The sequence below is a fragment of the Artemia sp. Qi Xiang Cuo genome, chromosome 8, assembly GCF_049724085.1.
Source record: "Artemia sp. Qi Xiang Cuo chromosome 8, ASM4972408v1, whole genome shotgun sequence".
Lineage (NCBI taxonomy): Eukaryota > Metazoa > Arthropoda > Branchiopoda > Anostraca > Artemiidae > Artemia > Artemia sp. Qi Xiang Cuo.
In genome coordinates, this window is record NC_142801.1 from 62175123 (window position 1) to 62198273 (window position 23151).

Here is a 23151-nt window from a genome sequence, read left to right on the forward strand (position 1 = left end):
GACATTACTATGAATAAACAGAGAAAATCTAAACCAAAAAGAATTCCCAAAAATAAAAATAAGGCTGCCACCCTATTAAAATCCAATTAAACCTTGAATCTCATTTCTGTTTTAGGGTAAACAATTGCTTTTTGTCTAAAGTTTTATGCCTAAAGGTCATATCTGACATTAACAAATTTCTGAAATCATTGCCAAAAACCGTTTGTATAACTGCATTAAGAAGAAGAATATACAGGGCAATATATCTTCAAACACACTTTGATCCTCCTGATCTAAATTGTCCTGCTGATCGTCCCTTTGAGAACAGCTTAGCAAACAGTTTTTTGGCAATTACCTCAGTCATGTCTAAACATCAGATTTGAACTTTTATAGTTCCAGCAATAACATTTTAATAAAAAGTAGTAAAGCCATTTAAATGGAACTTTGAGAAATCAACTGGAAAAGTAATTCCTGAAAACATGCGGAAGTTTTCATTCAGCTAGCTCAGCTAGTTACTATTAAAGCGTTCAAGATACGTTGTCTGGAAACTCACTTTAAATTGGAGATATTCCCCTGGTCACCCTCATAAATATTTATTCCCCTTTTAAAGGTTGCCTTCAACATTACAGGCATATTATGCCATAAATATTATAAAATATCTATATTATACAGTCCCCCTGGAAGGGGACTATGAGCATATTTACGTGTTGAGGGATAAGCAGTCCTGATCCCCTCCCCCACATCAGAAATATATATAATGAACAGCATATGCTAGTTTCTACATGCTAGTTTCCTTTTCTTTTTTTTTTTTATTTATTTATTATTATTTTTTGCTGGATTATTACTATTTTTTATTATTATTTTTATTTTATATATATATATATATATATATATATATATATATATATATATATATATATATATATATATATATATATATATATATATATATATATATATATATATATATATATATATATATATATATATATATATATATATATATATATATATATATATATATATATATATATATATATATTGTATTTATTTGTATGATACATTTAAAGAGGTTTACCACCCTTGGATTGGCTTACTTTTCTGAATTGTTTGGTTTAAGGAGTCTTAATCTGCACATGTTTGCTCCTGTTTTTGTATATGTTTTTTTTTTTTTTCATTTTATTTATTTCTGTTATACTCCATTGTCATGCTTTGTATTTTTGATGGGTTATAACATAAATTAATTAATTAAGCAGTGATAAGTCCTATGCTCTACATTAAAGATTTTTGAAACACATTAACCGAAGCCACTCTTCTTGACTCTGCCCTCGCGCACGCGCAATGACAAATGGTATGATCCGATCTGACAGAAAGCCAGGTAACAACTGAACCTGTTGCTCTGAGGGTTTAGGAACCTTCCCGAACTACCGCGCTTTGATGTTGTATCGTTTTTGGAGAAACTTTTCGGTACTGTTCGTTATATATGTCTCTGCTGTGCCCTCCCACCTTCTCCATCCAAGCCTAAATATAACCTTCTTTTATATTTCAGAGGCTATATTGTCATCAGAGTCAAAGGAGACAAAAATACGTTTTCTTGAAATTGAAGCTGAAAGTTGTCAAGAGAATGAAGGGGACAATAGCTGCTACAATCAAGTCGTCTTAAACAAATCTTCTCTGAAGTATCTACCTGCTCATGATATTGTAGAGAATCTAAGGTTTAAGAATCCTGATGTATATGATCTTATAGAAGGAAATCAAAGTGACTTGGTAAATGGAATTTATGAAGGCAAGTATTGTACTTACTTTTATAATTGGTTTGTGTATCAATACATTTAGTTTAAAGCTTTAGCTAAGGGAGTCTGATCCTTCAGAAAGGGTGTTTAAGCGAGCTTATTCTATTTTCTTTATTATATGACCATGTCAGAGGAAAGACCAGCCCAAAATCTTTCAGAGCACTATATCATGAAAACTCGAATTTATTTACATCAAATATACCTCTCTGTCTGCCATAGCTTCTTCCTGTATCAGTGAGAAATTTTCAGGTAAAAATCGAAGACTTGAACGTCTTTCAGAACTTGTGGACGTTGACAATTTTCGAAAAAGACTACTTTGCCCTAAACCAACCTCAATCGAAGCTGCTGTAATGTTCTGATGTATGTGTGGATTCTAAATCAGACCCTTAAACCGCTTTCTGAATTTCGAATTGTCTTTTCAGGACATCATTCTTTATATTAAGAAATTCACCGTCAACCTCAACTTAAAAAAAAACCTCAAGTTTGTGAAAGAGCTAGAGCGTGGAAGAATCGGGTAATGGAAATATCGTTTGTATAGCAATTTGTTTGAAGTCACGTCAATTTTTACTACATTTTTTCTTTATTACAATTTCTATAATTGTGAAAATTGATTTACCATTTACTCATATCTGTCTCTGTTTTTCTGCTACAAAGTGTGGAATATTTTATATCTTGTAATTTCAACAATGAGAAGCAGCAATTTAGAACTTACGCATGGTGCATGCCAGGATTATGATTGAACTGCCTCTTTGTTAGGTCTAATAGCTTCCAATAAGGTATATATGCCCAAAATAATAATAATAATAAAGAGGACATTAGAGCAAAGAATTCCTCTACTACTAGGGAAATTTGCAAGCCCTTCTCAATAGAGATAATCAAGGTCTAACAGCGGAATGCTGCTTACAAGTCTCTGAACTATCTGAGACTTTTATTCCGAATTCTTTCTTTGAGTATGTAGCCTACATTAAAACTGAAGTTCTTAACCCCTCAAAATCATGAAAGAGCTCAAAAATTGTAATACAATCTTATCGAACCTAGTTGATAATATAAAGCTATCTGTTACTTTTCGTAATCCCACTACTATAGGTGGACGCTGCTAAAAACAAAAGAAAGGTACACCGATCAGAAGCAGTACATAATTCCTCGTCGCTGAAGACAACCATAGTCTAACAACCGATCCTTAATTAAAATTTCCTCACTTGTCTTTGAATTCTATTATCTCAATTCTTTTGATCAAATAAAGAGTAAAATAATTTGCAGAAGCTTTTAACCCCTTAACCAAGAAGATGGCAGTCTCTCAAAGCCTTTTCTTACTTGCACGTCTTTCTCTGTAGTTGACATGAAACCGAATCTTTTTTAACCCTAAAACGCAACAAAATCAAATAGCAGGTACACCAACTAACAGAAGATATCAGCCCCTCATTGCAAGGATGACCAAAGATGGCATAACAGTCAATTGTTACTTACAAGTCTCTCCTTTATCTTAAAATGTGTAGCCTACCAGATTGTCAACCCCTCTAGGTTTTTTTTTATCTAGTTTATCGCATGAACGAATTTTTGTATGATGAAACTGTCGTATACTTTGATTATCTCATCAAGGATTCTTGAACAGTATTGAAGAAAACAAAATCTATCTGTGTTTTGGTTTAAAATCTGATTTTCTTGACGGAAATTAAGTTTCTAATATCCACTGCTTAGAAAGAAGCAAAGCAAAACCTCCGATTTCTTTTGCTATGAGGCCAGATAACCGTTGCACTTCTTCAACACTTTTCGATTTTAGTCCAAATTCGAATTAAAACTGGTACCAACCTGCTTGCCTGCTGGAACGGAACTTTCCAGTCGAAATCAGAAACATGGCTGACATATATAGCGTATATTGCTAGGATTCGTTTTGTCCATAATCCTATTAATCATCTCATCAGACGGAACAAAGGCTTGGCTTCATAACTTTATATTTTCTCTCCGACATAGAGTATAAACCTCCACTTCCTATAATATAAACCTAAAGTAAACTGACCTGTTTCTGTGTGTGCTTGAATTATGCAGGCTTATCTTAGTTTTGACAAGATTTTAGAAGAAACGAAATTCCAGCTGGGGGGGGGCTAACCGTGGTTTGGGAGGGACAGTTACCACCGCCCCCTTCCCCATAGCAAATTGCGTCCCTCGTTTGGCCCTAGGCAAGAATTATACGCAGCTTCCCAAAATGTAGTGTCATATTCATCGGTTTAACTTGAGACCCATATTTTCTGCAAAAATCGTGTAGATTAGAGCCTTTTCACTCTCAAGCAATGAGTTGAAATCGGAGGACTAGAAAAAAAAAACGCGTAAAACCAAAGTTTTGGTCCTGCAATACACTGTGCATGAACAACCGTTTTTCAATGAACATACCGAAAAAAAAAAAAATTTTCAAAATATAGGGGGAATCTTTATTGTGACTCATACTGTACCCCTCTCCCCAAATTGACAGCACTGCCGACATGCATCAGAAAGATAAGTATTGGAGTAATGCATTAAGATTAAGAAAAAAAAAACACTTGATAAAAACAATAAAAGTGTGTGTTTGATAGTCTATTGTTTTGATCAGCCCAGATTCTCATTGATAGCCTATTTGACAGGTGAAACTTTTTCACTATTTTTCGATTCAGATACCAAAGAGGTAGATAAAATAACAGCCAATTGGGTGTCATTTCAAAGCATTAGTAATATTTTAAAGAAATGGTAATATTTAAAGTAGAAATAAGAGTGTGTGGCGCATAGAGTTACATTTTGTGTATCTGTTTGAAATGTAATGCCACTGACAGAAGAGGAGCTAAGATTTTTGTTGTACAAAAAAAGAGGGAGATTTAACAGAAATTTACTGTAATGGAAATACGAGGATTGAATCTGACTGCAAGGTCAGAGAGGGAATAACTAACAAATTCCTTAAAAATAAGTTAAAAATATAATTAGAATGGAATAAAAATAATAAAAGTGATCACTATAATAAGAGATTGAACATTGCAAGAAGAGAAAAGGTTTTTAGTATTGATAATTAAAGTCCGAGTATTTCGGCTTCACATACTGAAGCCTTTATCAACACGGTGAAAAAGGGAAGAAAAAAATACAAAAGCCAACTTAAACAAATTACCTTCTTTTACTTAAATATATATTTGTCTTTTTATATGTAAAATTTATCTTTTATATGTACATAAAAAGAGGAGAAAAAATACGAACACTATATAGAAAAAAAATCATGTTTCATATAGAAAAAACTCATGTTTCATTTTTTTTTTTTAAGTCCGATGAACCTTTGAAATTAAAAGTTGTAAATATATTGCGGTAAATATATAATAACAAAAATTTATTTATAACTTTCCCATATCATATAAAAATATATGATACTAATGGATTATTGAATAAAAGGAACCAGAAATGAAATTAGACATGAACATGAAACTAAACATAAAAAGAATAACAATCCACTAATAAAATACTAACAACCAAAACATAACTGTAGATAGATATATACTGTAGAATTATTCCCTATCTCAACCATTAGACAAAGCCGCATCGAAATGTAACTGCTCAGGAGAACATATAAACAAGTATAAACATAAGCGACATTAGATTTTTTCACGGGTAGGCACGCGTGTAGCAGAGGAAAATAATTGGTATGGCTATAATAATGCAAAAGGTAAAGATAACATTGGTTTAAGAATGGAAAGAAACACAAAGAATGAATTTATAAGTATAATCAGGGTAAAAATAAGCTTTATTTGAACAATGTCATAACATGATGACATTTGATTAGGAAATTTAGCGCTAGGCATTAATATTTTAGTTCCATAGCTTTGTTAATTTTTTTGTTAATTTTTTCTTAAAGAATCATGTGGTCGGCACGAATGCAGACTCGCAGCTAAATTAAATTTAGTCATTTAATTGTTCACATATGTTTACTGATATTGGTTTGATTTCTATTGTCTGTTGTACTGAGGAGCTCATTAAGGAGATACTAGTTTTTAAAAATTTTGCCTCTTTGTTCAAAATTTTGCTTCTTTTTGCCACTTGCTAGTTTATTTCCCTTGATAGGGATTTACGTTCATTTCACGATTCTTAAATTTTAATTATCAATATGCACGTGTGCACAAAAAATATCGTATAAATTGTTCAAGGGGAAGTCCTCGCAGCCAGCTTCCCAGTTCAGGTCTTTGCACTCAAGGTAAATTCAATAAATTAGTCCTGATTCCGAACAAGAATTTCTGTAATGTTTTAGGAAAATGGAGTCACAGTCTTGCAGAAAAGGAACAACACCTAGCGAAGGAGCTTTAAGGTTGGATAAATGCAGGCTTGACTGCTCGTAGGCCTTTTCTGCCATAAAAGAATAAGTTTCATTGGAAACTTCACTATTGCCTTGAATAAGCTTTGCAGCACACATCAGGACACTTGTGCCAAGTGAGCAGCTTCTTAACAGCAAAACCAAGGATATATGTAAAAGTATAATTTTCAAGGCTGTCAGATACTTAATTGAAGTCTTCGCTCTCTTTTTCCATTAGTCTTCATTCTCTTCTTCCGTGGTAAGCCCAGTCAGCTTCACCTGTGGTATGTCACTTTTTTCTGTGAAAGGAAGTCAACCAAAATATTTCCCTGGTCAGGAATTAGCTCGTAGTTGCCTGTGTTTTTGCAGCTACTAACCAACAATTATCCCACAATTAACCAACCATTATTCAGGGACTAACAAAAATACACTGGAACGTTGATGAAAGATAAAATGGGAGGAGCTTTTTATACGGGCCGAGAATGTAGTAGCCAAATATTATTGATTATGACGCTACTGGTTAATTTATCGACAGTGCAAAAAACTGGCGATGGTAGCATCCTAGTCTAAGCGGAGCATCCCCTACAAGCGTTACAAATAATATTAGCCCTACTTAAAACTGGATTATTTGTTGGACAAGTTACACCTACCAATCCGGGAAATGTAAGATAAGTGACGTTATATGTCACCAAAGTATTCAACCTTTCAAAAATGGATGAAAAATATAAATTGTATGGAGGGAGCAAGATGGGACAGAAATTGGGAAATGTGACACACCTCAAGGGATCTGTAGTGAGGCAGGCCTATTGTTTAAAGTAGGTTAAGAGTGATTAACGTTATTATTCACCCAGTTGTCTACACTTTTCAGTTAAAAGATTGCCGGATTAGTTTTTCCTTTGGCTTTTTACAGATGACATCTGGGGAAGTTATTGTTAGACTGATAAGTCAGAAAAGATTCGCTTGAATGCAGTATTAAATTTCAAACAAGGTTTTTCAGGAAAAAGATTGTCTACCCTGCCCAATATCATTTTATTTTGTCTAGCTTATACCAAAATGAAGCCATATTATTCAGCGGAAACAGTTATTTTGTAGATATTTCATATTTAAATCCTTAAATAAAAATATGTCTAAAAAAACTAATTTTCGCTTTTCTCTAAAATCATTAAAATTTTAGATATTCTTTTCTTGGATATAAGGACGACTATAAATAAAAAAAAAAATATAGATTCCCAAAATGCGCTAGACGATAAAAATTAAATCTAGCCTTACATTCATTCTGATTAAAGACAATTGTCATTATTTTTCCATAGACTGACCATTCATTAGGAAAAAGAAAGATGAACGAACTATGCAACATGTATTACGTCAGAGCTCTTCAAAGGGTGAGGGGGGCAACTAGGGCAGCTGCCTCAGGTGCTGTGACTAGGAGGTTACTTTGAACAATTTTTTCACGTTTATTCGGTTTTTTGCTTATATTTGAGTCGGGAGGGGGGGCTGTAATTCATATTTCTCCAAGCACTACCATCCCTAGGGACGCCTCTGCCATTATATACCTTTATTATTAAAGTTCAAAGTTGTTTGGGGCTAATTAAGCATTTATTGAAAACTAAACTTCCGTTAGTTATTTCGATAGTAAAATTTATTGATTAAGAATAAAAGACTATTGAGAGCTTTATAAATCCTTCTTTTAATTTCTATAAGCCATATCCGGTAAAAGACTGATCAGAGCTTTACGGATTATTCTTTTATTTTTTGCAGACCACTAAAGGATTTTCCTGCTTATATTTTTGTTTTGTTTCGTCGGTTTTGTGTTTTCAGTAAAGCCCTAGTTTTTCAGATCTCTCTAAGTATCGGGAAATATCACGAGCCAGTTTGCTGAAACATTTTTTTCAAAAATATGTTCCATATTCACGTGCTTGTTTTTTATGTTAGTATAATTAACACTAATACATTTTTTAAACATTAATATATTTTTTTTTGTTATGTTTATATTTTTCAGGTGGTTTTAAAGTATGGGAATGTACCCTTGATCTACTTCGCTTTCTTGAGAAATGTGACGATTTGAAGAATTCTTCTCTAGTATTAGACCTCGGATGTGGGGCGGGGCTCCTTGGAATATATGCTTTAAGCAAAGGTTGTAGTATCTACTTTCAGGACTATGTAAGATTTATTTATTATCTTTATAATTTATTTAAGATTTTATTATTATTTTTCTTGGGCTTCTTGGAATATATGCTTTAAGCAAAGGTTGTAGTATCTATTTTCAGGACTATTCAAGATTTATTTATTATCTTATTTTAATATATTTTTTATTTTGTAAAATTTTATTATTAAGCTTTTTTATTATTTTTGAATTTAGATTACTTTTGAATTTAGAATTTAGACTTCTATTACTTTTGAATTTTTGAATTAAGATTTTTTGTAGTATCTACTTTCAGGACTATGTAAGATTTATTTATTATCTTTATAAATATATTTTTTATTTTGTAAAATTTTATTATTTATTTTATTATTAAGGTTTTTTATTACTTTTATTAGTGCTACTACAAGTGCGAAGGTACGCTCCGTACTATTTTCGTCGCTTGGCAACTGACACAACCAAAAACCTCTAATACTTACAACGCCCAACAAGCCATTTTAAGTGCATTTTTGTGTAATTTCTTTATGTGTGGCAAACGTCTATAAGAGGGATCAGCTGAAAATGCGTAAAAGATGTTCATGGGCGTAGGGAGGGGGGGGCAGGGGGGCAGCAGCCCCCGTAGACCTTCAAATTTACATTGGATATGGCTGAAAAAGCAGATGGTTTGGAAAAAGCAGTTGATAAAACTCCATCACACTATCAACTGCCCCCCCCCCTAGACAATATGACACATATGACAAATTGACACATTTATGTGTCAAATTGACATATTTTGATTTCCAATCAGGGACATTTATACAGGGCCGCTGAGTTATGACAGGGTCTGTTGCAAATGCTTCTCCCCCCCCCCCACTGTATACTGCATCATCAAATCGAAAAAAAACGCTTAAAAATATCATTTATTCATTATTTTTTCGAAATCTTCAATCATAAAACTGAAGCTCATTTAGAGGCCATGCAAGTCTAAATTTGGGATAAAACCAATCCAAGTTTTGCTCTCTATGCATCCATTGTTATTCAAAATTAAGTATAGGACATTTTTCAATCCCCCTCCCCCTCCTTTTACATTTGTTTTGCTAAAGAATTTTTTTTTTTATGTTGCGTCAGAAACACAAATGGAGAAAACAGCGAAGAGGTGAAAAGGAAAAACCGACCATTTGTATTTTCTGTCCTATTTTTGGAAAACTATTACACAATGTAACATCAGAGGCATGTGTTATAGGATTTGTAGTAGTAAATAGAATTTTCAGCCAAATCAGCGCAAAGTGTCAACACAGCACCAGAAAGCTAGCAATAGATTAAAACCACCTGGATAAAACGCAAATAAACTATTTTTGTCGGACAACTCTGTTCTACTTTTGAGAAAAATGAATTAGGGTAAAATAGCTAAGACGCTAACAGATAGCTGTTTCTGTTTCATGCTTTTTTTCTATTCTTTTTTTTTTTGAAACAGAGAAAGTTACTGTTTTTAAATGAAAAATTTCTGTAAGCAGATGTTTTCCTTTTTCTCATATTACTCAAAATTTAGAAATTATGATTACTAAGCTGTTAACATCCTGAAATGTGTTTTTCCTCAGACAAATAAACTTTTCTCTACCTTAGTAGAGAAAGTATGGAAATATTTACATTAAGGGAAACAATTTAATATAAAAATGAATGCGAAAGAAAATAAATAGGAAAGAAAGAACCTTAGAAAATGAAAATATAGTGAACTAGCAATAAAAAGAAGACTAGCCCTAGATAACAAAAAATAATTATTTCTGTCTGACAACTCTTGAGAAAACCAAATCCGAATAAAATAGGTAAGACACAAAGAAATAATTGTTTCTGTTTCATGTTGTTGTTGTTTTTTTTTTGGGGGGGGGGGGCGGGGAGGAGTGGAACAGAGAAAGGGGCTGTTGTTAAAGGGAAAATTTCTGTGAACAACTGTCTATCTTTTTCTTATTTTTATAAGAATATAAATGGGAAAGAATGAACCTTATAAAATGTAAATATAGTTAATTAGGCTGTCACACAGTCTCATAAACCTAGTGCAAATGACTTCGTGACAAAGAACTGGTTGCACTTGGTGGCTTTCAAGTCTTCGGTAGCACCATGAAGCCCCGTTGCTTTAGTTTCACGCAGTAATTTCCTTTGATCAAAGCGAAAATAAATCGATTAATATACAAATAAATTCTGCCTATATACTCTAACAAAGCAGGAGATACAATAAAAAAAATGTTGATATCATTATAGTCCCCTGAACATTTTGACATTCATGACTTTAAAATTAAACCAGACACAAAATTACTGAATTCGAAAAAAGACGTGAAAAACATAATAAACTGTCTACTAAGAACTTCGAAAGGGGGTCTGTCCCCAAATGTCTTAAGGATGCGTACCTACCTGTTTGCATGCAGATGCGTCACACTTAATTGGAAAATGCTTTAAAGCACTTGATTTATGTGTAATTTCATTTGACGAAAAAAAGATAATATTGCTGAATATTCAAAAACTTCGGAATTTAGAGACCCTTTAGTCACGTGAAGATATACCCTTTTTATCCCCCTTTTTTATTATGTTAACTGATAATTCTATTAGATTCATTCTGTAAACTTCAATTAGGCTAATTCTGTGAGACCTGTCCAATAGAATTAGACAGATGTTTTTCCATTAGACCTGTCAATACAAGTAATTTTTTTATATGCTTTTGTTCAAAAGAGCTCTAAATAAATTCTGTTTACCAATAGGAGTCCTAAAAAGATGTGAATTTTTGATTAGAAGTCTTTTATTTAGAAAAAACTTACAAGATATTTGAAGTTCAATACTTAACAGTTTATCGTTCTAAAATTCGTTGATGTACCCTTTCTAAATTATATTTGAAAACGTAACAACGTCTTATTGCATCAAGTTTTGTGAATGTGGCTTCTATCCAACTTCTACTACTACTAACAACTCACTGCAGCACCAAGCCCTACACAGCTATGCACGCTCCTCCATCTCAATCTATTGAAAGCCCCCCTCTTTACACCTTCCCAAGAAGCTCCCATTTTCCTTAAATCTTTGCTTACGATCTCCTCCCACCCCAATCTCGGACGACCCTAGACGGTTGACGACCTAATTTTGTTCTCAATTTAGACCCAATTTCGTAGACGACCCAATTTTGTTTGGCCCTAGACGGTTGGCCGACAAGCACAACCTTTGACAGTCTGTCATCCTTCATCTGAAGAACGTGTCCGAGCCATCTTATTCTTTTTCTCATTATATTACTAGAAAACGGGATTGAACAACATTTTTAGTACAGCCTACCTGAAATAAGAGTGCCCAAAACAATCCGTAGGCATTTTATATTCCAACAAAATTGTCTTCAATTCTTCATATTTTTTTTCGAAACGGAAGTTCTGTAATATAGCCCTCTGGCTATACCCCTGATAATTGACGTATTTTGGCGTAACACACCCTTACCCCTTTCCCAAATCTCATTCTGTTAATTATATTTTTTTTTTCTAAAATAAATCTCCTGTAGGTTGCATACGATTCGCTTTTTGCTAATTTTTTTATGCATTTCAGGTTATTTTGACTCATTCTTTATTTCAGAATAGTGATGTCTTACAACTTTGGACAGTACCTAATGTCAAGTTAAATATGCCGTGCTCATCAAACAAATGTCGGTATTTTTCTGGTTCATGGGAAGATTTTTCAGAACGAATATGTGAAGAAAAACAGAAATTTGACGTGATTCTCACATCAGAAACAATCTACAACCCGTCGTATTACGGGTCACTTATTGATTGTATAAAAAACACAATGAAAGAAGATGGGGTGACGTATCCTTTTGATGAATGTAGTATTAAGTCCCAAAATGCCTTTCTATTTTCAGTTTGCGGAACTTCAGTTTGTAACTGGAAAGGTCATTTTTTTTTCAAACTGTATTTATATTAGGAAAATCTCTGCAAAAAGAGTAATCTTACGAAAAAAAGTAATCCACTTGTTTTTCATTATTTTTCATAAAAACCGGAAAATTATGGTTTCAGTCAAAACATACCAGCGGCAACTCACAAAATGGCGTGACTTGTTCGTTTTGCTTAATAAAATTTGTTAACTTGCCAGAACTTAACTTCAGAATAACCAGTGGTGTCAACTTAGAAAGATTTAGACGTAAGAAAGGCAGGGAGGGGAGAAGAATGTATTTTCAAAATTTGGGGGACAAATTTGTAATTTTTTCGATTTTTTCATTGAAAACACCCAAGAAATGCATTTTTCGATGAAACTATCCTCAAAACAGGTCCTCTTCAATGTAAGGAGGGGTAATATCTAGGATCAAATGCCCCCTCCAATTAACGCCCCTGAACTTAACGTCTTCATAGAACTTTGCTCTCAAAGCACGACTCAAAGTTCTTATGATCAGATTTTGAGCTAGTTTTCCGCTGGTTGGAACCACTTATTCTCGGCCACTTAAACTCGGCAACTCCGCATTGAAGAATTTGTTGATCTGAAACACAAAAACTCAGCAGCAACCTTGACAAAAGACAAGAAGAAGGCTCATAAGGCTCTTAAAGCGGAGGCTAACATTGTTACATAGGCCTTTGAAATAGCCGAAAATAGATGCAAACTCAATATCACATTAGTTTCTCTAATAATATTAAATAAAAAGAACAATTTTTTTTTTTAATTGAAAATAAGGAGCAGCGTTCAAACTTGAAATGAACAGAAATTACTCTGTATATTAGGGGGCTGCCTCGTCCTCATCCCTCGTTCTTTACGCTTAAGTCCCCGTTCTTTACGCTGCATATATTAGGGGGGGTGCCTCGTCCTCATCCCTAGTTCTTTACGCTTAAGTCTCCGTTCTTTACGCTGCATATATTAGAGGGGATGCCTCGTCCTCAACCCTCCTTCTTTACGCTGCATATATTAGGGAGGATGCTCCGTCCTCAACCCTCTTTCGTTACGCTAAAGTCCCCGTTCTTTATGCTGCATATATCAGGGGGATGCTTCGTCCACAACCCTCGTTCTTTACGCTGAAGTCCCCATTCTTTACGCTGCATATATTAGGGGGGCTGCTTCGTCCTCAACCCTCCTTCTTTAAGCTAAAATTCCCGTTTTTTACGCTGCATATATTAGGGGGGATGCTTCGTCCACAACCCTCGTTCTTTACGCTAAAGTCTCCGTTCTTTACGCTGCATATATTAGGGGGGATGCCTAGTCCTCAACCCTCGTTCTTTACGCTGCACATATTAGGGGGGATGCTTCGTCCACAACCCTCGTTCTTTACGCTAAAGTCCCCGTTCTTTACGATGTATATATGAGGAGGGATGCCTCGTCCTCAACCCTCGTTCTTTACGCTGCATATATTAGGGGGGATGCTCTGTCATCAACCCTCGTTCTTTACGATAAAGTCCCTGTTCTTTACGCTGCATATATTAGGGGGATTTAGTGTAAAGAACCCTCGTTCTTTTCGCTAAAGTCCCCGTTCTTTACGCTGCATATATTAGGGGGGATGCCTCGTCCTCAACCCTCGTTCTTTACGCCGCATATATTAGGGGGGATGCTCCGTCCTCAACCCTCGAACTTTACGCTAAATTCCCAGTTCTTTACGCTGCATATATTAGGGGGGATGCCTCGTCCTCAACCCTCGTTCTTTACGCTGCATGTATTAGGGGGGATGCTCCGTCCTCAACCCTCGTTCGTTACGCTAAAGTCCACGTTCTTTACGCTGCATATATTAGGGGGGATGCCTCGTCCTCAACCCTCGTTCTTTACGCTGCATATATTAGGGGGATGCTTCTTCCACAACCCTCGTTCTTTACGCTAAAGTCCCTGTTCTTTACGCTACATATATTAGGGGGGATGCTTCGTCCACAACCCTCGTTCTTTACGCTAAAGTCCCCGTTCTTTACGCTGCATATATTAGGGGGGATGCCTCGTCCTCAACCCTCGTTCTTTACGCTGCATATATTAGGGGGGATGCTTCGTCCACAACCCTCGTTCTTTACGCTAAAGTCCCCGTTCTTTACGATGGATATATGAGGAGGGATGCTCCGTCCTCATCCCTCGTTCTTTACGTTAAAGTCCCCGTTCTTTACGCTGCATATATGAGGGGGGATGCTTCGTCCTCAACCCTCGTTCTTTACGCTAAAGTCCCCGTTCTTTACGCTGCATATATTAGGGGGGATGCTTCGTCCACAACCCTCTTTCTTTACTCTAAAGTCCCCGTTCTTTACGCTGCATATATTAGGGGGATGCTTCGTCCACAACCCTCGTTCTTTACGCTAAAGTCCCCATTCTTTACGCTGCATATCTTAGGGGGGATTTTTTGTCCTCAACCCTCGTTCTTTACGCTGAAGTCCCCGTTGTTACGCTGCATATAGTAGGGGGGATGCTTCGTCCACAACTCTCGTTCTTTACGCTAAAGTCTCCGTTCTTTACGCTGCATATATTAGGGGGGATGCCTCGTCCTCAACCCTCGTTCTTTACGCTGCACATATTAGGGAGGATGCTTCGTCTACAACCCTCGTTCTTTACGGTAAAGTCCCCGTTCTTTACGCTTCATATATTAGGGGGGATGCCTCGTCCTCAACCCTCGTTCTTTACGATGCACATATTAGGGGGATGCTGCGTCCTCAACCCTCGTTCTTTACGTTAAAGTCCCCGTTCTTTACGCTGCATATATAAGTGGGATGCTTCGTCCGCAACCCTTGTTCATTACGCTAAAGTCCCCGTTCTTTACGCTGCATATATTAGGGGGGATGCCTCGTCCTCAACCCTCGTTCTTTACGCTGCATATATTAGGGGATGCTTCGTCCATATTGGAGGGGAAGTACGGGGGTCACCACTTATTGATGCAAAAATGGCGCAAAAAGGTTGCTATGTTACTTACTCGAGGGGGAGAGCCCCTTGTCGGCCCAAAGGTTAGTGGGATTCCCGCGCTTACTCCAACGGTTCCATGTCTACTAGCGTGATCGAATGGTCCCAGGGGCCACTTTTAAGGCCAAGGCTTATCGATTATATTGCTAACTATCTCTCTAGACCCGACCTAGGCTAAAAAGTTAAAAGAGTATATAGTACAAAAAATCTTACTGTATTCAAGACACGCTACAAAAGGAACTCTAAACGGAACTAAAGGTAAAAATCTTACAATTAACGAATACACTTTAAGACGCGCGCTTGCACGTGCACTCCTGACCAAAGGTAGCGAATGGCCGAATCAAATTAGACTCCTAGCATCCTTTGAAGCTTTTCAAACTGTAAATTTACGCTGTATGAGTCAATGCTCAACTGGCTTTTTCAGACGCTCGCTAATTTGTGGATTCTTCAGACATCGTAATAAAAGCTTTCCCGGGATTTAGATATTTAACATTAATAAATTTAAATTTATAAAAAGAACATTTTTCTGAAACAAAAGGGGCCAAAGGTCCCAACACCTCCCTCCTAAGAAAAATGACCGCCATCACGCCACGGGCCAGAGCACCAAACAGAAGCATAAAATAAATAACCCAAAATTCAAAATCACCAAACTTGTTTATCTTCTCTTCTTTCTTCCACCAATGCCTGTACTTCCACCGCTTGGCTCAGGATTCGTTGTCATCCCCACATCTCTACCGTAGAACCACCATGGTCTAGATCGTATAACATCCGCATTTGATTTTGAAAATTGAAGTCCCCAAGATTCTTAAAATTTTATTGTGCACAGCCCAATCAGAAACAAAATTTTCTTGCTCTCACGAATTTACATTTGAGAGGAGCAAAGATTCAGTTCCCGGCACTTTCGATGATGCCAACCATAATGAAAATTTTGGCTGCACTAGCCTCTTAATTTCCATCTGTAGAAACAACCCTAAATCTCAATAAAAAGTAAATTGCCCCTTGGCATAATTTCAAACAATCCAAGGCCAAAAATACACAGGCCCGTGAAAACGATAGGGGTTCAGGAAAATGAAGTAAAAATCTGAGCGAACCTTGAATCGCTTTTTTCTGGGTCTTGTCCCCTAAAATAATTGAATGAATAATGCTCGGCGATGAGGGATGAAGATAATATTGAAGACTGGAAAGACAAGGCTTCAGTAAAGGGATCACAACTTGTCCGCCAGTTGTGCATTGAGGAAAAGGGCAATCTTTCACGTCTTCCCGCAAGGGATCTTCTCCAAGGGACTCCTCCTCCTCATAAAGGAACAAACCCTCTTTTGAGTTGATCAGACCAATATCAGATCTCTTTCCAAATTTCTTCGATCCAACCCACAATTCAGTATCTCCCAATCTTCCCGTAACTCGTTGTTGACAAGTCAGTTCTATGTCATGGGTCTTCTCCTCCCTCCTAAGTTTTTTCGTCTTATTGTAATTTCGTAGTTTTCCCAGGGGCTCTTGGACCACTTTGCCTCCCTATTATTTATGTTACCAAGGTACAGCCCATCCAACAGTTTTTTATTTTTCGCCACTGCAGGCTGAATCTCCAAATGTTGTCTCTTTTGTACATTCCTCTTTTCATCTCTACTTTTCTCAGATTTGTCATTCGTACAGAATACAAAATATCTGTTATACTAGATTTAGACTCCAGTGTCAGCTACCCTTTACTGCACTTTGCCGTCTTAGTTCCCTCAAATATCTCTATTTACCCCTGTCATTTTAATTACTTTCACTGTAGCCGTAATTCAATCGTCCGAAGATAAGAATTTGCTCCAGTGTCCATCTTTGACTGCCTTTCTTCATTGTAGTTCCGTCTTGCATCTTCTTTCTCTCTTTTAGTCTTCTTTACTTTTACTGCAGAAACAAATATTTCGTCATCAAATGGGAACTGAACTCTGACATTTGGTTTTTCATATTCTACTAAAATTTTCCGAACTTTCCGAGGAAAAGCGCGTACAATAAATTTCGTCTCCTTATTCTCTGCTACAATCAGCGCTTCATTTTGGCCTGTACTTGTTAGCATTTCATATTCATTAAAAAGTGTCTTCAAGTTTTCCATTTTCCAGAAATTTTCCCGACAAATCATTCTCGCGCGTCTTATTTTCAATATTTTTTGGTCTTTTTACTTCCGCATCCCATTATTGTGGATTATCAACATTTTGAACACACATATCAAGTATTTCGTTTTTCCGAAAGGTTGGCGCAGCCTCCCAATTTGTTTCATGGGCCGGTCCACCTTTCCCCGTAGGCAACAAAGTATCATGTTTTCCCGTAAAAGTGTTTAATGTCTGGTAATTTTCTTTTTCTCGCGATTGATTCTTAGACAAATTATTATGGCAGCCTAGAAGTTATCTGACAGCCTAGAAGTTAGTTGTGATAAAATCTCACTTTCTGGAATTCCCCAGCGGGCTTCGATTAGGCCTATCATGGTTCTTTAAAACTCTTCCTTTTTTTCTCTAGCTATTCTTCCTTCCTCCATGAAATTTAATATTCGTTGTGCCATATCTATTTGAGTGCTTTTTCGCTAGCTCCTGCTGGATCTCGATTCAACACTGCTCCTTCTACTTGGACTACTTTGATTCCGTCTGTCATTTTTCTTCTTAATTCATTTCTGAATCTGTTCGTTCTCTATCCGTATTGTCTCTTTCTTTATAGACTACTCTAGCCCTTTCGTCCTTTTTTCTATTCTTTCTAATTTCATCTTTCTCAGCCTGCATTTTCTCCTTATATTCTTGATGCTCTCTCTCAAAGGCCTCCATATTTGCCTTTCTTTCTATTTTCCTACTTTTTCTATGGGCTTCACTCGCCCTTTTCGGTCTTGAGTTAATCTTATCTCTGTCCGACATTATTTCAAAATTCCATGTGTCATTATTTCTTCTTAATTCATTTTCTGAATTCGTTTGTTCCATATCTATACTATCTCTATCCCGCAAATCCCGTTCATTTGGCACAGCCTCTGAGGGATGAGTTTGTCTTGTTTTTTCACATATTATCTCTTCCTTTTTTACTTCGTAGCCCCTCATTTTACCGCGTATACTTCTTTCCGATTACATTATCTCTTAGTCAATTAGTCAATCTTGGCAAGTTCAACAATTGGAATACGCAAAAATTACGATACGCAATTACTATTGTGAATTATTAGCTCTGTGTAATGAGATTAAACAATTTTTCAAATAACCGGATTATCTAGACTTCATTAGTGAATGACGACTTTTTTCACAACAAGCAGTTTTACGCGAGTGAAATATATCTCCGAAAAACGAATTAACAGGGGTTGGAAGAGAAAATAAACTGAAAAACTGCGCAAATATTCCACTAGTGAATTAGCTGGACTAAACTCAGACAGGGGAACTACCCTGTAAAACAAATCACGTATCCTCCCTGGATACTCGTATTCCAAATATGATCTCCTTCTGGGCAGATTACTCAATAGGACAGGTGCCTCCTACCTTCCTTGTCCAATGTGGGCACAAACTGATAAATTCTCCTAATTTGCCGTCCTCAATACTTTTATAACCTTCGTCACTGAAGATTATATCTAAGTCCGCCAATTCACTCAAATAATAACCCAACTTTCAACGCTTTCTTATCTATCCTTTAACCCTTTAATACTTTTAACTACGGAGATTCCCCCACTGTAGATTCAACTCATTCATTTCACGTTATTCTTTTTTATATATTTGTCTAACAAGGTACAGAGCCTATTATAGACCTTCATCATTCTCTTAATTATTTGCGTATTTTTGTCTTTTTATATGTTACTACAATAGGCTACTTTCCAGGCCAAATTAACCCGTCTCTTCGAAAACGCAAAATTCTTTTGCTATCAGTGCTGTTGATAGCTCCTTTTCTAGCTGCCACCACTTACTGGAGGGGAAAGCCCCGGCCCCAAATTATAATGTGATTCCCACATCTACCCCACCGACATTTTTCTGAAACAAAAAGGGCCAGAGGTCCCAACAGTCCACAACCCTCGTTCTTTACGCTAAATCGTTCTTTACGCTGCATATATTAGCGGGGATGCTTCGTCCACAACCCTCGTTCTTTACGCTAAAGTCCCCGTTCTTTACGCTGCATATATTAGGGGGGATGCCTCGTCCTCAACCCTCGTTCTTTACGCTGCATGTATGAGGGGGGATGCTTCGTCCACATCCCTCGTTCTTTACGTTGAAGTCCCCGTTCTTTAGGATATATATTTTAGGGGGATGCGTCTTCCTCATCCTTCGTTCATTACGTTAAAGTCCCCGTTCTTTACGATACAGATATTAGGGGGATGCTCCGTCCTCATCCTTTGTTCATTACGATCAAGTTCCCGGTCTTTACGCTGAATATATGAGGGGGATGATTCGTCCACAACCCTTGTTCTTTACGCTAAAGTCCCCGTTCTTTACGCTGCATATATTAGGGGGATGCCTAGTCCTCAACCATCGTTCTTTACGCTGCATATATTAGGGGGATGCTTCGTCCACAACCCTTGTTCTTTACGCTAAAGTCCCCGTTCTTTACGCTGCATATATTAGGGGGGATGCTTCGTCCACAATCCTCGTTCTTTACGCTAAAGTCCCCGTTCTTTACGCTGCATATGTTAGGGGGGGATGCCTCTTCCTCAATCCTCGTTCTTTACGCTACATATATTAGGGGGATGCTTCGTCCACAACCCTCGTTCTTTACGCTGAAGTCCCTGTTCTTTACGCTATATATTTTAGGGGGGATGCCTCGTCCACATCCCTTGTTCATTACGCTGAAGTACCCATTCTTTACGATGTATATATGAGGGGGGCTGCCTCGTCCACAACCCTCGTTCTTTACGCTGCATATATTAGGGGGATGCTCCGTCCTCAACCCTCGTTCTTTACGCTAAAGTCCCCGTTCTTTACGCTGCATATATTAGGGGGATGCTTCGTCCGCAACCCTTGTTCTTTACGCTAAAGTCCCCGTTCTTTACGCTGCATATATTAGGGGGGATGCCTCGTCCTCAACCCTCGTTCTTTACGCTATATATATTAAGGGGATGCTTCGTCCACAACCCTCGTTCTTTACGCTAAAGTCCCCGTTCTTTATGCTGCATATATTAGGGGGGATGCTTCGTCCACAATCTTCGTTCTTTACGCTAAAGTCCCCGTTCTTTACGCTGCATATATTAGGGGGGATGCCTCGTCCTCATCCCTCGTTCTTTACGCTGAAGTCCCCGTTCTTTACGCTGCATATATTAGGGGGGATGCTTCTTCCACAACCCTCGTTCTTTACGCTAATGTCCCCGTTCTTTACGCTGCATATATTTGGGGGATGCTACGTCCTCAACCCTCGTTCTTTACGATAAAGTACCCGTTCTTTACGCTGCAAATATTAGGGGGGATGCTTTGTCCACAACCCTCGTTCTTTACGCTAAAGTCCCCGTTCTTTACGCTGCAGATATAAGGGGGATGCTTCGTCCACAACCCTCGTTCTTTACGCTAAAGTCCCCGTTCTTTACGCTGTATATATGAGGGGGATGCTCCGTCCTCAACCCTCGTTCTTTACACTAAAGTTCCCGTTCTTTACGCTGCATATATTAGGGGGGATGCTTTGTCCTCAACCCTCGTTCTTTACGCTAAAGTCTTAAGCTCTTCAAAACTACTTTTCACTCAAAATCAAGGCCCCTTGTGTTTGAGTAGTCTTTCCTAAAGAATCAGGAAAAAAAAAAGTCAAACTTCAGCGAAAGGAGTGAGGGTTGATGACGTTGCAGCCCCACTAATATAAGGAATAATTTTTTTTCGTTTTAAATTTTAATGTTGCTCCTTACTTTCAGTTGAGAAAAACTTGTCTTTTTCTATTTAATTTCTGACTTTTTAAATTATGCAAGGAATTCCCCCCTCCCTGTAAAATGTATCCCGGAAAATTCCCTTGGATATTTTCGTGCCCACAGAAAATTATCCCGTGGCAAATACCCCCAAAACCGCAGAAAATTACCACAAAAAATGTCCGTATACTTCCCAATAACAAATACTATATGCGAAAAATATTGGCAAAATGTGTGACTTCAGCCCTTTCTCCAGGGATTATGGAGGGTCATGTTATCACCAAAAGCATATTTATTGTACCTTTCGACTATTTTGAATTAAATGGTTGTCTTAAAATTTGATCGGATGTCTTTGTGGGGAAAATGGGCGAGGGAGGGGGGAGGGGCTAGGCGCCCTCCAATCTTTTTGGTCACTTAAAAAGGGCACTAGAACTTTTGATTTCTGTTCAAACAAGCTATGTACCGATATTTTTTGGACCATTGGACCATTGGTTCGATACGATCATCCCTGGGAAGAAACAAAAAAAGAAAAAAACAACAAAAAAAAACACGTATCCGTGATCCTTCTTTTGTCAAAATTTCACATTTTTACAAATAGGAGCTTGAAACCTCTAGAGTTTGGTTCTCTGATATGCTGAATCTGATGGTGTGATTTTTGCTAAGATCTCTTGACTTTTTGGGGGTTGTTTTCCCGCTTTTCCGGAAATCAGACAAACTTTCTCAGGCTCGTAGCTTTCGATGGGTAACATTAAACTTAATGGACTTTATTATATTTTGAAATCAGCATAAAAAGTCAATTCTTTTGCTGTGTCTACTGTTATCAAAATTCCGGTTTTTAGCTTCGGCTACTATTTTTGCTCTTAGCAAAGGAAGTAGTAAAATAGGAGTTGTATGAAAATTTAAAGCTAGTTTCTCTAACTCAGTTTCTATAAATGGCGTTCATTCACGGAGGAGAGGGGCAAAAATGTATTTTTTCGAAATCTAGGTTGGGTAATTTTATTGTTTTCTCAATTTTCTTAATGAAATTGTCGAAGAAAAAACATAGGTCAGCCAAATTCCCAAAGCTCTTTTAAAAATCCATAGGACTAAAAAGCATGGTCAGGGGTGACCCCTCTCCCCATTTGACGTCACTGTTTTCTATAGGTACGACATTTTTTGCTTAAAAGATTACTTGTGAAGAAAAATGTTAGGATACTCGTATGAACGTAGGCTAGTATTCAGTAGGCTTTAACTGAACAGTAGCTTAACAGTAGGCTAGTATTTGAGTAGGCTTTATAAAACGTAGGCTTTATAAAACGTAGGCTTTTGATTCAGTGAACGAAAATAAGCTCGTTTTGCGCCCGTTGGGCTCTTGTTATTCCTTAACTCAATATTTAGATATCTTGCTGCAAAGGCTCATTATTTTGGAACTGGGGGAAACGTTAATCAGTTTGAAGAATATTTGCAAAAAGATGGTCTGCTAGAGGTTAACTCATGTTTCTCCTATGAAGAAGGTAGGCCAATTTTTTTTTGTGTTTAGTCAAGTAGGCCTATGATTGTATATATGCTGCTTTAATGTTTGGAACTCTACATAAGGTTGACAACTTAAACAATTCAGCAATTTGAAATTTCACGTTATAATCTGATAGTTAAAAGAGAAGAAAATGATCAGAATTTGGAGTAACATTTAGCCTTTCAGCAATAGGGTATTTTATTAGAATAGGTATTTTATTGAAATTGTTTAATAATGCAAGGTTAGACTGATAGAATCAGTCTACATCTACATCTACACTACATGTACATCAATTACATCTACGTATATGAAACTAAGACAGATATGAGCATCCACATCCAAAGTGCTCTAATACAAATATAAAATCTGAAAATAAAATAATATTCACTTGAAATTCAGGTAGAAAATCAATAAGTGGACCTTTTATTGGCAAATATTCCGATTTGCTTACTTGTAAGAATTAGTAAATTTTAAGATATCCGTAAGTGACACATTTATATCCTTTACAATATTTTTCCTTTAAATTACCCAGGACATCAGAATGAAAGCACTTTTTTTTCTGGAACCACCTTAGGTGTCTTCACAAGTGAAAACCGCAATTTTTAGATTTTCTTCTAGTTGCTGTTTGCTGTGTCTTGACTTTTCTATAAATATACTCTCCTGACTTCCAAACTTAGTAGTAATCATTTTTTAGAAATTTTCTAATAAACTAATAGGAAATTAAATTTCCTGGGGAGTAAGAGCAGAAATTTGACGGGTAGTTTTTTTTTCCACTAGCGCCAGTTCCCGCTCTTA

The 23151-nt window shown here is 36.8% G+C and overlaps 1 protein-coding gene across 1 annotated transcript in view; it reads left to right on the forward strand.

Annotated features, from left to right (window-relative positions):
* The window catches only part of LOC148949671 (histidine protein methyltransferase 1 homolog), an 80872-nt gene that overhangs the window by 40872 nt on the left and 16849 nt on the right, over nucleotides 1–23151 (forward strand). Inside the window, exons 2-5 of the mRNA XM_089093054.1 lie at nucleotides 1529–1765; nucleotides 8066–8226; nucleotides 11783–12012; nucleotides 22242–22357. Coding sequence (XP_088949180.1) covers nucleotides 1529–1765; nucleotides 8066–8226; nucleotides 11783–12012; nucleotides 22242–22357 — 744 coding nt within the window. The remainder of the gene's footprint in view (nucleotides 1–1528; nucleotides 1766–8065; nucleotides 8227–11782; nucleotides 12013–22241; nucleotides 22358–23151) is intronic.